The 15,839-nt window shown below is 47.5% G+C and overlaps 1 protein-coding gene across 2 annotated transcripts in view; it reads right to left on the reverse strand.

Annotated features, from left to right (window-relative positions):
* The window catches only part of Vkorc1l1 (vitamin K epoxide reductase complex subunit 1 like 1), a 48,498-nt gene extending 47,535 nt beyond the window's left edge, over positions 1-963 (reverse strand). The window contains exon 1 of one of the 2 annotated variants that reach the window (XM_032886336.1): positions 718-963. In XM_032886336.1, the coding sequence (XP_032742227.1) occupies positions 718-911 (194 nt within the window). In that variant the 5' untranslated portion in view covers positions 912-963. The remainder of the gene's footprint in view (positions 1-717) is intronic. The other variant, XM_032886335.1, reaches the window with a different exon arrangement.
* Positions 964-15,839: the final 14,876 nt, after the last annotated feature.

The raw sequence follows: 15,839 nt of genomic DNA on the forward strand, positions 1-15,839 counted from the left end.
GTGGGGGTTACAGTCCGACGAGTTTCAGGCCAGTGTTGATTACAACTCAGTTCCTTTCTCAAAATAACAGTCATCGTAGTACCTAAAACATCACTACACACAGGGTGCTCACCTTTAATCAAAACTTAAAGTAGACCCAAACTCTGGCCATTTTCCCCCTGCTGGGCACACTTCATTAAATACACGAGGGAGAAAAATCCAAGAATCATATAAGGTTAAGTGCTGGTACCTTCCACTTCCAGAGTAGGGTCAAATGCGTGTCTACCCGCAAATGTCACTGTCGCCTCCAGAAGGCTGCCAATTCTCCTTAACTCTGAGTACAAAGAGGCCGGAGCACCGAAAACACCTGTCCCGAGCAACCCGGAGGGTGGTGATGAAAGCCACCCCCGGGAGCGGACATCCGGACACATAGCCCCGGGGTAGGAGAGGTCCGAAGACCCTGGGGGTGAATGCTGGCTTCCCTGATCCCTGCATCGGGGTCTTCACTCGCCTCGCTCGGCGACAACAGGGAGAAAAGTCACACCGGCCAGGACGCGCCCGCGCCCTCCCGGCTACACTGTGCCACCTCATCCCGGAGGCCTGCCCTCGGCCGCCGCCCCCCGGTCGCCGCCGTCCGTGTCGCGGCCCGGGCCCCGCTCCCTCAGGCCGGAGCTCCCCGCGCGCTCCCCGCCCCCCGCCGCCGCCCGCGTCGCGCTCCCCTCACTCAAGCCGGGCTACCTGGAGGCCAGGGCGGCGGAGCACTTCACCCAGGGCCCCAGGTCGCAGAGGGCCCGGTGCTCCGGGTCCCTCTCCTTCTCCCGCTCCACGTGGTAGGCGTAGATGGAGAGCAGGATCCCGGCGTCACACACTGCATACCGGGCCACCCGTTCCCACCTTGGCACCGACACTCTCAGCAGGACGGGCGCCGCCATCTTCCCCCCTCCGCCGCCGCCGCCGCCGCCTCCCTCCGCCTCCACCTCAGACGCCGCCGCCCGTCGGGGCCCGACCAGCCGCCGCCGCTGCCGCCACCGCCTCCGCCGCCGCCGCCGCCGCCACCGCCACCGCCGCGCCCCATTGGCTCGGTCGCCTCCTCCGGGCCCCGCCCCCACAGGCGCGCGGCCCAACCGCCCCGAGAGGAGTGAGGCGGACTGGGCGGGGAAGGCGCGCGCGGGCACGGAGGGAGGGGCGGAGCGCGCAACCGCCAGGGAGGCGGTGCGGCGCATGCGGAGGGCGGGGTCTAAAGGAGGGAAGCGCTTGAGAAGGCGGGGTTTGATCAGAATTGGGCGGGGCTAGGAAGGCGCACATAAGTGTGGAGGGAGGAGGCGGAGCGCGCAACAGCAGGGAGGTGGTGCAGCGCATGCGGAGGGCGTGACTGGAAGTGGGCGTGGTTTTGTTTAAAAGGGGCGGGTGAGAAAGCCGCGCGCGGGCGGGGAAGAGGCGGAGGTTGTAGCCAGCCAGGGTTGCGTGGCGCAAGTGGAGGGTGGTACTGAGAAGTGGGGTTCGTTAGACTGGAGGGCGCGGTCAGAAGAGAGGCGGGACAAGGTGGGGCGGGAGCGGAGGGAAGGGGCGGAGCGCATAAACGTGTGCTGGATGGGGCAGGGGCGTGACCAGGAGAGGTGGGGGGTGTGGCCTGGGAAGGGGTGAGGCGCTAGGTGGTTTGGCTTAACCTTGAGAGGGGGGTGCCGTTACAAGGGGATTGATTTCAAAGATGCTACTGTAGTGCATGACTGGGCAAGCCCTTGGCCCCTGGTAGCAATCAATTGCCTTCCCCCACACACACACATTTTCGTCGTTATCACTTGATATTTCTTATCCAATCCAAATTATCCCTGACCAATGGCTCCAGAGCTCCAGAGACACGTTTGTGTGACATGATCTTCCCCAGGCACCACCTCCAGGCGTCTTGCGTTCGACATGTGAGAAACTTTTTTCTTAAAATGTGCCAAACTATTTTTACATTTAAAAAAAAACTATTTTTAAATGGTTTCATGAATACTTCTCTATAATTTGGATTTGATGTGGCTTAACATAATCCATACTAAAAGGATAAAAATGAACTAGGAAAAAAAAAACCAAACCCGAAGACTTGGAAAAAGGAAAACCAGAAGAAAACGAAAGAGGAGACGGGAGGAGGCAAATTAGCAGGCCACGAAGGCTTGCAAAATTGTTGAAACTGAACCATAACTGATTCTGAGCTTCCTGGTTAGGAAAACACACATGAGGGCATCTGTGTCTACGAAGAAACAAGCAGTTTGTGGAGATCGCTAGCTTTTGCTCCAATGCAGCCGTTGGGCTTTGGGGGCATCGCATAGTGATTTTAATTAATAAGTAATGTTCTTCAATTAATTATACAATGTTGGGTAACAAATCCCCCCAATCTTTTGTGGCTTTAAACAAGCTAGTAAACTTTTTCCCCCTGTTTCTCTTCCAGGAATCTTCCAGCTCAGAGTATCCCCCCTTTTCCTCTCTTTTTTTTTTTTTTTTTTTTTTTTTTTTTTTTTTGATTCTTTTTTTTGGAGCTGGGGACCGAACCTCAGGGCCTTGCGCTTCCTAGGCAAGCAAGCGCTCTACCACTGAGCTAAATTCCTCTCTCTTTCTCTTCCCCTCCTCCACCTTAGATCGAATTAAGATGTGAGGCATGGCTGCGGTTATCTCAGACCCTGAGAGTCCTCTTTCAGCTTCACTCCTATGGCAGTTAGAAGGCTGCAGGCCCTCCCTGGATGCTTGGCAGTCACAACAGTGCCAATTTGCACCTCCAGAAAACACACCCGGGCTTCCACTCCACCCATCCCCCAAAGTAAGGGGTTAAAGAAACCAAGATTTAGCTCAATAGTAGAATACTTGACTACTCTATGTGACGCTCTGGGTTAAACCTCCAACAAAGGAGAAAGAGGGAAAGGATGAGATCAGAGTCTTTAAAAATATTATTGGGGTTGGGGATTTAGCTCAGTGGTAGAGCGCTTCCATAGGAAGCGCAAGGACCGGGGTTCTATCCCCACCTCCAAAAAAAAAAACCAAAAAAAAAAAAAAAAAAAAAAATTGACCTGTGTGGGTGTGTTCACGTACGTGTGGGTACAAAGAAAATCATTGACTATAATGGACGGCTCTCAGGCTTATCTCCTTGAGACAGAGTATCTCACTGAATCTGGAATCAGTGGTTTGCTTAGCTAGGCTGGCTGGCCAAGTACTGAGGATGCATCCGTCTCTGCCTCTCCCCACCTCCAGTGCAAGGGTTACAAGTGAGAACAGCCACATACAACCACGTCAAATAGGAGGAGCCAAAGATTTGAACTCAGGTCCTCACACTGGGGCAGCAAGCATTTTTCCCAAGTGAGCCATCTCTCCAGCCTCAGTCTTCTCTTACTACATGATCTCGGAAATAATATTTTATGACTTTCGTACATTCTGTTACATAGAAGGTGGTCTCACCAGGCGGTGTGGTATGTGCCTCAAGCCAAGCCCCCTTAAATGCCTATGACTCCAGCTCAAGGAATCCAATGACCTCGGGGTTGGGGATTTAGCTCAGCTGTAGAGCTTGTTTAGCAGGCGCAAGGCCCTGGGTTCGATCCCCAGCTCCGAAAAAAAAAAAAAGGAATCCAATGACCTCTTCTGACTTCCATGACCCAGACACATAGACCTCTCTCTCTCTCTCTCTCTCTCTCTCTCTCTCTCTCTCTCTCTCTCTCTCCACACACACACACACACACACACACACACACACACACTAGTAAATTTAAAAAGCAAGAGTAGTTCAGGACTTAAGTTCATCTGCTTGCTACAGGAAAGCGAAATACTTGAGAGAAAATTGGTTGAAAGAAGTCAGGTTCACAAGCAGAAGGAGCTGGAGAGATGGCTCAGTGGTTCAGAGCACTGACTGCTCTTCCAGAGGTCCTGAGTTCAAACCCCAGCAACCACATGGTGACTCACAACCATCTGTAATGGGATCCGATGCCCTCTTCTGGTGTGTCTGAAGACAACTACAGTTACTCACACACATAAAATAAATAAATCTTTATTTATGAAGAAGAAGAAGAAGAAGAAGAAGAAGAAGAAGAAGAAGAAGAAGAAGAAGAAGAAGAAGAAGAAGAAGAAGAAGAAGAAGAAGAAGAGGGGGGTTGGGGATTTAGCTCAATGGTAGAGCGCTTGCCTAGGAAGAGCAAGGCCCTGGGTTGGGTCCCCAGCTCCGAAAAAAAGAACCAAAAAAAAAAAAAAAAAAAAGAAGAGGAGGAAGAAGAAGAAGGAGAGGAAAAGGAAGAGAGGAGGAGGAGGAGAAAGAAAAGGAGGAGGAGGAGGAGAAGGGGAAGGGACTCAGGACCTCGTAGAGACATTTATAGGAGAGAGGGAAAGAAACAGTGGACAGAACAGAAAAGCTACAAAGATATCAGAGCGTCTCTCTTACTGGGCATTCCCCAACTCCGTACCAGAGATATGTCTTAGGCAGGGATACTGCCTTTCTACAGGTTAAATTCTATAAAGGAACAAAGTGCTATTTCCAAAAGCAGTGCGAGACAACCAAAGAGAGACCCGGCTGAGGTATATAGTCTGTGGTCGAGTGCTTGCCTAGCAGACACAAGGTAGAACCGCAGGTGCACACCACCACACCTAACTGCTGCTTCCGAGGTCCCTCCACCTTTCTTCCTTTTCTTTTGAAATCAGGTCTCACATATCCTGGGCTAGCCTGGAACGTACCATGTAGCTGAAGGTGACCTTGCAGTCCACCTCCACCTCCCTGGTACTGCGATGATAGGTACCCACTCCCATACCCAGTTTGTGTAATACTAGGGATTGAAGTGAGGGCTTCCTGCATGCTGAGAAACCACTCTGCAAACCGAGCCACACTCTAAGCCCCAGGTCCCGTTTCTATTCAAAACGGTCTTTTCCGTAGAATACTTAATCCAATATTCCTGTGTTCGTACAAAGAAAGAGATGACTGTTCCAGAACAAAACTCCCAGAAGCTTCCTGCAAGCGTCTTCAATGACCTCTGACTCCGTTGGCTGAATTAGAATGCTGCGCTTTCCCCCCAACACTTTGAAAATATTCCCAGCAAGGATTGAGCCAGAGCTCTGAGGTGGAAAAATAGCTGGGCTAGAAAGCTTTCGAACAGAATCTAAATGTCCAAGGCTGCCCAGGTCCCTTCAGGAAAACAGCCTATGGAGAGGAGACAGGTGTTATTTTCATATTTGAGAGATGCTTCATTCTGTTATCATTCCATTAATGTGAGTACGGCTGACTTGTCAATGTGTCATATTTAAACGTAATAGGTATAGTGGTACCCACCTGTAAACTGAACACTCAGAAGGTTTAAGACAGGAAGATTGCAAGTTCAGGGCCATCCTGGGCTACACTGAGAGACCCTGTTTCCCCAATAAACCTTGTCAAGGAAAAAAGAAAGAAACAAAAGAAAACCTATACCGTATCTAATGGACATCAAGAATTAGGATTTTACCACTATATAACAACCAAATATTATTCTTATTTATCTTGATTTCTCCTCCTCTTCTTCCCCCTCTCCTTCCTCCTCCACCCCCTCCTCTTCATCTCCTTCTTCTGCATCTCCCCCTATGCTACAAGTCCCCCAGATGAGACTTCTCTGTCTCGTCCACTGTCTTGACCACTAGGTAGGTCAGGAAGACAGGATCTGGCCAAAGGGTTGGGACCTGGGAGGTGGATTTTGAATGAATGAATAATGAATGATTCCTTTAAAAAGCTAGTTTACATGCAAATCATAGTTGAAGAGCGAACGGCAGTGGTTCACAAGTGTAACCTCGGAAAGTGTTCCATTGCTTACGGACACGGATTGGGACTCTGACGTTTCCCCTCGCTCTGCGTCTGACGAGCTTCTTGCTCCCTCTGTTCCCATTGTCTTCGTTTATAAATTGTTTATAAATTAGGAGGGCTGCGCTACTGACCTAGAGGGCTTAAGGAGGATTAAACGTGTGGCGCCCGGGCACATGGGAGTGTTCAGTAAATACTCCCTATTGTTACCTTAATCCTCTCCACGGGCGAAAAATGAAACACAGCACTAGGTGAGATTAAAATCTTCCAGAACCAATGGCCTAAAATAAATATCCGAAATGTAACTGATCTGTAATTCAGCAACTATGGGATACATAATTTAAAACGCGATTCCTAGGGCAGAGGCCTAGAAATGGTTTTTGTTTTGTTTTGTTTGGGTTTTTTTTCTTTGTTTGGTTGGTAGGTTGGTTGGTTGGTTTTGGTTTTTGTTTAGTTAGTCGTTTGTTTGTTTTCCTGAGACAAGGTTTCTCTGTGTAGCCCTGACTATCCTAGAGCTCATTCTGTAGACCAGGCTGGCCTCGGATTCTGAGATCTGTCTGCCTCTGCTTCCCAAGGGCTGGGATCAAAGGTGCACGCCACCATGCTCGAATGCTATAGTTTGTTTCTTGCTTGGTTTAAAACAGGGTCTCCCTAAGTTCCAGAGTGACCTCAAATTCATGGTCCTCCTGTCTTAGCCTCCCAGTAGCTAGGATTACAGGATGCTTTCAGACAGGTACGGTGGCCGGAACCAGTATTTGAAATGTGGAAGTAGCAGGATTAGGCATTCAGAATCATCTTCAGCCTCATCGTGAGTTTGAGGCCCCCGTGAGGTGCATAACACCTTCTCTCAAAAACAACAAAAGTAAAAGAAAAACCACAAGAAAACAGCAACGACAACAACAAAACCTAAGCAAACAGGATGAACAGATCAGAGACTGGAGGTGACTCCCACGTACGCCATGGCATGTACGCACACACGTGCACACATGTGCGTACACACACACACACATACACACACACACACACTAAAAAATAAAAGTAATTTTAAAGAAACTTGCTGGGCAATGGTGGCGTACATCTTTAATCCCAACATTTGGGAGGCAGACACATTCAGATCTGGGTGAGCGAGTTCCAGGACAGCCAAGGCTGCACACAGAAACCATGTCTCTCGATAAACCAAAAGGAAAAAAAAAAAATCAGGACTCAAATATGGTCACATCAACATTATACCTGTCATAAAATGCCGCATAATTGCGCAAGATTCTGTTCCCTTTCCAATGTGCCACCCTCAAATCATGTGTTCCAAACTTGATCATCTGGCCAGCTGTGGTAACTTCTGTGTATAATCTCAGCACTCAGGAGGGAGAAGCAGGAGGATGAGTTTGAGGTCATTCTGAGTTACATTGTGAATTTGAAGCCAGCCTGGGCTACCTAAGACCCTGCATCAAATAAAAACTAATAAACTCGTTATCATTGGTCTCTTCAAGTTCCCAGAAATCTAAACTCTTCAAGATTTAGGGAAAAGGCACAGTTCACTTCCCTTAAAAAAATGGGGGCTGGGGATTTAGCTCAGTGGTAGAGCGCTTACCTAGGAAGCGCAAGGCCCTGGGTTCGGTCCCCAGCTCCGAAAAAAAGAACCAAAAAAAAAAAAAAAAAAAAAAAAAAAAAAAATGATAGAAATGCCAGACACTTTGTTAACCTCAGTTCTGTTGGAGGGAGACAATGAGGAGACCCACAAACACTGTGTCTCCACAGGGAAGGAAGATGCAAGGGGCCCCATCTATAGTGGGGTTCTGGAGGTGTCAGAGCTATTCAGAGGCAATGTCCCCAGCATTAGCTCCCCCCACCTGAGCTGAGGACTGAACCCAGGGCCTTGCGCTTTCTAGGCAAACGCTCTACCACTGAGCTAAATCCCCAACCCCCAGCATTAGCTCTTCATTGGTGTGCCCAAAATATGAGAATGCATTATCTAGCAAATGGTTTCCAAGGGTTCAGCCCATGGCCACTTAGCCCCATGCACTTGTGTCACGACACTAGAAGCACACTGTAGAAAAAGAGATTCTTGACTTCATGGTGCCTAGGAAGTGGAGAGAGAAGACAAGACTAAGTTATTAACATTCTCTTCAAAGGCACACCCCTGGTGACCCTTCATCCGGCTAGGCCTCCCTTCTCAAAAATAGGGGCTAAACTCCCAGAAATCTACAAGTTACCTGTAGTTCTCTGTCATAGTGTTTTCTCATAACACCGTACTCTTTTTTTTTAATTTTTATTTATTTATTGTATGTATATGAGTACATTGTAGCTGTCTTCAGACACACCAGAAGAGGGCATCAGATCCCATTACAGATAATTGTGAGCCACCATGTGGTTGCTGGGATCTGAACTCAGGGCCTCTGGAAGAGCAGTCAGTGCTCTTAACCGCTGAGCCATCTCTCCAGCCCAACACCATACTCTTAAGGTCCACCAGAGGCATAAATTGTTTGCAACCCACTTTTTTTTTTCTTTTTTTTCGGAACTGGGGACCGAACCCAGGGCCTTGCGCTTGCTAGGCAAGTGCTCTACCACTGAGCAAAATCCCCAACCCCTGCAACCCACTTTTAATAAGGGTTCAACCTCTGCTCCAGCCAGCTACCCAGCAGAAGTAGCAGAAGAGAAAAGTTATTAGGATTTGAGGGAAGTGGACCTCTTCAGCAATAATTCTTTGGGGGCAAACCTGATCTTCTTGGGCAGCAGTTCAGTCCCGTAGCAAACACCAAATATGATCCAGCTGCTGCAGACCAGTCCTCTGGGCGGGCAGACACCAGGCATGAACCAGCAACTGTAGTTCAATCCTGAAGAAACTGCTAGGCTCACCAAACAGCCTGAGGCAAGGCCGCAGAAGCTGCGAGCTGCTGCAGGAACCTCACAAGTAGTTCTTGGCGAGTTTCTCTCCATGGCGTCACTATCACAAATTGAGCTCAACAATGCTGTATAAGGCAAACCAATACATGCGTGTCTTTAGGGAAGAATAGTGAAGCGAAACAAACCAAACCAAAGTTCAGTGCTCCCACTGTCTCTGGGGTCCTATTTATACTCCTTCATCAAGACATCCTTTCACCTGTGTGCCCCAGCAAACCATCATTTGATATAACTAACTTTCCACAGAACTAGACGTTTCCTCATCAGTCCACCTGCAGAAGAACCAGGTTCAAAGCCAGCTCACATGCTCTGGTCTTAACTCCTCTGCGTGTTCAATGGACAATTGTCTCAAAGTTGTAATGGCAGTGGCTGTGAAACTATCCCCTCAGTTCCTAGCCATCTGATCTTCCAAAATTGTGAGCAAGGCAGGTGGTGGGGTGAGAGGAAGACAGACAGGCAGACAGAAGCCTTAATCTTTCTTTCATAATCAAATCATCAAAATGGCATCCTATCGCTTCCATTTAGTTTGTTGCTTAGGGGCTGGAGAGATGGCTCAGCGGTTAAGAGCACCCGACTGCTCTTCCAGAGGTCATGAGTTCAATTCCCAGCAATCACATGGTGGCTCACAACCATCTGTAAAGAGATCCGATGCCCTCTTCTGATGTATCTGAAGACAGCTACAGTGTACTTATATATAATAAATAAATAAATCTTTAAAAAATTAAAAACAATAGTTTGTTGCTTAGAAGAGAGAGGGCAAACAGATCTGACCTACACCAGTGAGGAAAAGATTACAATTAAAAGGGACTGCCAGGGGGTAGAGGCTACTGGGAGCCATGTCATAAGGTGACAACTACAGATTGTACATAGGAGAAAGGGAAGGAACCAGCACCATGGTTTGGATATGGGCTTTCTCCCAAGAAGACTCATATACTGAAGGCTTGGTTTCCAGATAATAATGGGTTAATTTGCTGATTAAACTGTCTGGGCTACAAAGAGTCACACCTTCCTGGAGGAGGCAGGTCATTGGAGGAGTGTGTTTGAAGAGTATGCTTTGCACATGCATGCACAAACACACACACACACACACACACACACACACACACACACACACTGTCTTCTCTCTGCTTTCCTGGCTGTCATGAGATGAGGAACTTCATTCTTTCATGTCTTTATTTATTCATGTCTTTCCACCAGGGTGTTCAGCAGCCCCCATGGTCCAAAGCAATGGGGCCATCCAACCATGGCCTGTGACCCTCAAAATCATGAGCTCAAATCAACCCTTCCTCTTTTTTTTTTTTTTTTTTTTTTTTTTTTTTTTTTTTTTTTTTTTTTTCGAGCTGGGACCGAACCCAGGCCTTGCGCTTCCTAGGCAAGTGCTCTACCACTGAGCTAAATCCCCAACCCAACCCCTTCCTCTCTTAAGCTGTTTTCCTCAGGTATAAAGTTAGGAAGCTAGAAAACTTGCACAGTGCAGGTCATAGAAATAGTGAAAAGGCCACATAAATTCTGCCACTCCCATCATGCCTGTATTTCACAATAGTCCCTGTCAAGTAGCTTTTCAATCTACATCCACAAGGCCCTGATTGGCATCATGGGATGCTATGAGCCAATGTGATGACTTAGCCAGTAAAGGTGTCCTGTGTGTCCTGGCTAATCTTACTTGGAATGAGAGATGTGTGAAAGAAGGAAACCTTAATTGAATAAAACAATGTCTCCATACAACACAAGGCATTTTCTTAATTAGCGATTAGGGGGAGGGCCCAGCCCACTGTGGGGGGTGCCATTCCCTGGGCTGGTGGTCTTGGGTTCTATAAGAAAGCAGACTGAGCAAGCCATGGGGAATAAGTAAGCAAGCAGTATCCTTCCACAGCCTCTGCATTAGCTCTTGTCTCCAGGTTCCTGTCTTGTTTGAGTTCCTGTCCTGACTTCCTTCAGTGATGAACAACAATGTGGAAGTGTAAGCCAAGTAAACCCTTTCCCTCCCCAACTTGCTTTTTGGTCATGATGTTTCATCGCAGAAATGAGAACCCTAGCTAAGACTGTGTAAGCCTGACAGCTTGAGTTCAACCTCTAGAACCCACAGTAAAAGGTAAGAACCAAAACCCAAAAGTTGTCCTTCCTCCTTCACATGCACACTGTGGCATGCATGGGCCATCACCCATATACTCATGTATCACATACAGGTGAAATAAACTTTAAAAGAAAATAAATAGGGGTTGGGGATTTAACTCAGTGGTAGAGTGCTTGCCTAGCAAGCGCAAGGCCCTGGGTTCGGTCCTCAGCTCCGAAAAAAAAAAAAAATAGAACCCTGTGTTAGGGATGTTACTTAGTGGTAGAGATTGCCTAAAGTCTCCCAGTGAGGGCCTGGGGGGCGTGGCTCAGTGGTAGAGTCCCTGCCTAGAATCCCCCAGTGAGGGGCTGGGGGCGTGGCTCAGTGGTAGAGCACCTGCCTAGAATCCCCCAGTGAGGGGCTGGGGGCGTGGCTCAGTAGGAGAGCCGCTGCCTAGAATCCCCCAGTAAGGGGCTGGGAGTATGGCTCAGAGGCAGAGCACGTCTGTTATTATCAAGGAAGCCTTTGGGTTCAATCCCCAGCACTGAAGACAGACAGACAGACAGACAGACAGACAGACAGACACAAAGAGAAAGCAGGAGTGCAGAATGGAGATTTAGCCTAGTCTGTAGAGTGCTTGCCTAGCGTGGACAAAGCCTTTGGTTCATTTCCCAGAACCACATAAAACTGGGTGTGCGTAGAACATTCTTGAAACCCTGTACTCTGGCGTTGGAGACAGAGGATCAGAAGTTCTAGGACATCCTCAGCTATGTAGTAATTTCGAGGCCAACCAAGGACACATGAGACCCTGCCTAAAATGAGAAAACGAAAAGAAATGGACTTCTCGTTATGCGGGGGCAGAAACGGTGTGCCTGCGACATTCGCCGTGCCTGTGCAAGCATCTCTAGGCTGTGGAGCTGGTGAAAAAGTCAAAATGTACTCCATTCGCTTAGCAGTCTGGATGAAAGCTAAAGAGTATGTTGCCTACCACTTGAAAGGTGAGGTAGGGACAACCAGCTCAAGGACAATCCTTGCTGAATAAATAAATGTGTAGGGGTGGTGGTGGCATACACCCAGCACTCAGGAGACAGGGGCAGGTAGATCTCTGAGTTCGAGGCCACCCTGATCTACAAAGCAAGTTCTGGGGCAGCCAGGGCTACACAGAGAAGCCCTGTTTCAGAAAAACAAACAAACAAACAAACAAACAAACAAAAAAAACCCAGTAAAGCAGATATGATAAAATAGAAGACAGGGAAGGCTCCCTTATACCCTGAACTAAGTTGACTAAAGACACTTTTATTCAAAAGTACTGACCAAGGCAGGAAGGTGACCTGTGACCTCATGACCAGCAGAGCATGATTCAGCGTCACGCCATACTCTCTGGGAAACCGTGTTAGTCAAATTTGACAGATCTCATCGCTTTCCAGTCACTGCTTTATCTCACAAGACCTGGCTCCAAGCTAAGGTCTCTAAAACTCAGCTCTAGGCTCAAGAGCCAAGAGGCCACGGCTCTGAAAGTACTCAGTTGTTAGGTATGCGGACACACACCTGTCATCCCAGCGTTAGCAAGGGAACAGGCTGGAGGATCAGAGCCTCAGGGCAAGGCTTTGCTAAAAAAAAAAAAAAAATGCAGGTTAGAAGTCAGCATTGGGGGTTGGGGATTTAGCTCAGTGGTTAGAGCTCTTGCCTAGGAAGCACAAGGCCCTGGGTTCGGTCCCCAGCTCCGGAAAAAAAAAAAAAAAAAAAAAAAAGAAGTCAGCATTGACTACACTAGAGCCTGTCTCAACAAAGCAAATTCAGGGTCAACGAGATGGCTTACTGAATAAAGGGGCTTGCCACTAAACCTCGTGACCCGAACTTGGTCCCTAGAAGCCACACAAAAGGGTGGAGAAAAGTGACTCTAAGAAAAGTTGTGCTCTGACATGTGCACTTTGGCCCACATGCACCCTACATATACACATATTCCATGCAAGTATTAATAATAACAAAAAAACTCTTAAAATATAAATAGCTGATAAAGAAATAAAGTAAAAATATTTTGAAAAAGATATTTAAGGTTATTTTATTTTATTTTATTTTTTGGTTTCTTCTATCTTCCTTTTTTTTTTTTCGAGCTGAGGACCAACCCAGGCCTTGTGCTTGCTAGGCAAGCGCCTACCACTGAGCTAAACCCCAATCCTTTTTCTTTTTTTTTTTTTTTTTTTTTTTTTTCGGAGCTGGGGCCCGAACCCCGGGCCTTGCCCTTCCTAGGCAAGCGCCCTACCCCTGAGCTAAACCCCCACCCCCCTTTTTTTTTTTTTTTTAATTTTTAATTTAATTTTTTAAATTTTTTTTTTTTATTTTTTGGTTTCTTGAGAGACAAGGTTTCTCTGTGTAGCCCTGGCTAACCTGGAACTGGCCCTGTAGACCGGTCGGGCCTCAAACTAAGAAATCCTCCTACCTCTGCTTCCCTCAGGAGGTGGTGGCCTCCAGGATTAAAAAAAAAGCCACCACCACCCAGCAGTAATTAAGGTTATTAAAAGGTAATGAAGGGGGTTGGGGATTTAGCTCAGTGGTAGAGCGCTTGCCTAGCAACGCAAGGCCCTGGGTTCGGTCCCCAGCCCGGAAAAAAAAAAAAAAAAAAAAAAGAAAAGGTAATGAAGGGCTGGAGAGATGGCTCAGCGGTTAAGAGCACTGACTGCTCTTCCAGAGGTCCTGAGTTCAATTCCCAGCAACTCATGGTGGCTCATAACCATCTGTAATGAGATCTGATGCCCTCTTCTGGTGTGTCTGAAGACAATGACAGTGTGCTCATACATAAAATAAATAAATAAATCTTTAAAACAAACAAACAGAAAAGAATAAAAAGAGGGCCCTGAAAGGGATAGGAACTCCACAGGAAGACCAAGTCGAACAGGGGCTATCCCAAAAGCTGTTGTCTGTATGTGGGATGTGTTCTTCTAGCCGGGCTGCCTTGTCAGAAGAGAAGGGGAGAGGGATGGGGGAAGGATCGAGGGAGGGGGTGACTGGGAGAGGGGCAGTGAGCCAGATGTAAAGTGAATAAGTTAAAATAAATTAAATTAAATTTAAAAAAAGAATAAAAAAAAGAGCCACGTCATTTTTTGTCTCTGCTTCCTGTATGCAGTTCACCATGTGAGAGGAGAGTCCTCAGTTTCTGCTCTCAGCCTCCATTTCCTGTCTCATGGACTCTGAGCCTCTGGAACCATAAGCCCAAATAAACTCTTCCATTTGTGAGCTGCCTTGGTTTGTGGTCTTTTAAAAAATACATAGCTGGGGGGTTTGGGGATTTGGCTCAGTGGTAGAGCACTTGCTTAGCAAGCGCAAGGCCTTGGGTTCGGTCCCCAGCTCCGGAAAAAAAAAAAAAAAAACATAGCTGGGTGGTGGTGGCACACGTCTTTAATCACAGCATTTAGAAGGCAGAGACAGGTCAGTCTCTGAGTTTGAGACCAGCCTGGTCTACAGAGTGAGTTCCAGGACAGCCGGGACTACACAGAGAAATCCTACCTCAAAAGAATCAAGAAAACAAATCAAATCAAAACAAAACAGAAACTAATACCATAAAGTACCAAGTAAATTCCAAGTCAGAATATATAGCAAGACCTGTATTTATTTATTCTGTTAGGTTTTTGGGGTTTTTTTTGTTTTGTTTTGTTTTTTGAGAACAGGTCTCACTGTGTAGCCCTAAGCCCACCTACAACTCATTATACAGACCAGGCTGGCATTGAACTCCAAGAGCTTCAGGAGGGCTGAGATTAAAAGATGTGCATATTCACCTCCACTTCCAGCTAGGGCTTGTGGCACCTTGAATCCCAGCATTTGGCAGGCTGAAGCAATCAGATCTCTATGGATTTGAGGCCAGCCTCATCTATATCGTGAGTTCTCCGTGTAGCCAGGACGTTTCCAAGAAGTAAGATGACCACAGAAACACCTAAAACTTAAGTCAAACATCCTTCCCCCACCCCCTTTTGTTTCTTCATTTTTCTTTGTTTCTAGACAGGATTTCTCTGTGTAGCGCTGGCTGTCCCAGAACTTGCTTTGTAGACCAGGCTGGCCTGGAACAGAGATTCACCTGCCTCTGTCTCTCGAGTGCTGGGATTAAAGGGGAGCGCCGCCACCACCTGGCCCCTCCCACTATCAACGGACTTCGATTACGCAGAAGGTCTGATTTGCCAAGTAGAGGAGGGCAGTTCTTAGGTCCACTGTTATAATGATGACTCTGTCACTGGACGACGCCTAGTGAGACTAGATCCTGCCTCCATTTCCAGAGTTCAGTGGGAACTCCTCCCCTTCAGTGAAATTCTCCCCCCTTCAGAGGACTGACAAGTCACCACGTCCTTTGCCTTTCTTACCCCCTTTCCTAAAAGTGCTATTTCTCAACCTTGTGTTTATGCAAGCCCTTGAACGGCCCTGCCTGAATGGGGGAGACACACTGCTTTGGTTTGCAATGGAGGCCAAAGGCTGGAATGGGTTGGCCACTCTCCAAATGCCTTCCCCTGAGGGCCGAGGTGGTAGGGGGAGGATCGGGGGAGGATCAGGGGAGGATATTTATTTATTTATCTTTTGTGCAATGTACGTGCAGGCTAGGTTCATCGAATAGAGGTAAATTTTGCTTTACTCATTTTTTTTTTTTTTTTTTTTTTTTTTTCTTCTCTGTCTCTTTGGATGTGTATAGATGTCTCACTCCGTTCCTCCACTCTCCCCTCCTCTCTGACGTTTTGAGGCAGGAGCTCATAGAGTGCAGGCTGGTCTCTCTGACTTGCTATGTAGCTCAGGATGACCTTGAACCCTGGTCCTCCTCCATAATTCGAGGACCGCAGGGATATCCCACCATGCTGGGTTACACTGCTGAGGGTCAAACCCAAGACTTCATTCACAGGAGGCAAGCACTCTACCAACTAAGCGAAAGGCCCAGTTTCAATTGTCTTGCTCTTAACGTAAAAGATTCAGATGAGGGGGGTTGTCGTTGATTAAGCAAATAGCCTGGGAGTGGGTGGGTGTGTCTTAAATTCCGGCACTCTGGAGACAGAATCAGGTGGACTTCTGTGAGTTTGTGGTCAGTCTGCTCTACAGGGTGAGTTCCAGGACAGCCAAGGCTACACAGAGAAACCCTGTCTCAAAAAAAATAAATAAATA

This window comes from Rattus rattus, chromosome 16, assembly GCF_011064425.1.
Source record: "Rattus rattus isolate New Zealand chromosome 16, Rrattus_CSIRO_v1, whole genome shotgun sequence".
In the NCBI taxonomy this organism is placed as follows: domain Eukaryota; kingdom Metazoa; phylum Chordata; class Mammalia; order Rodentia; family Muridae; genus Rattus; species Rattus rattus.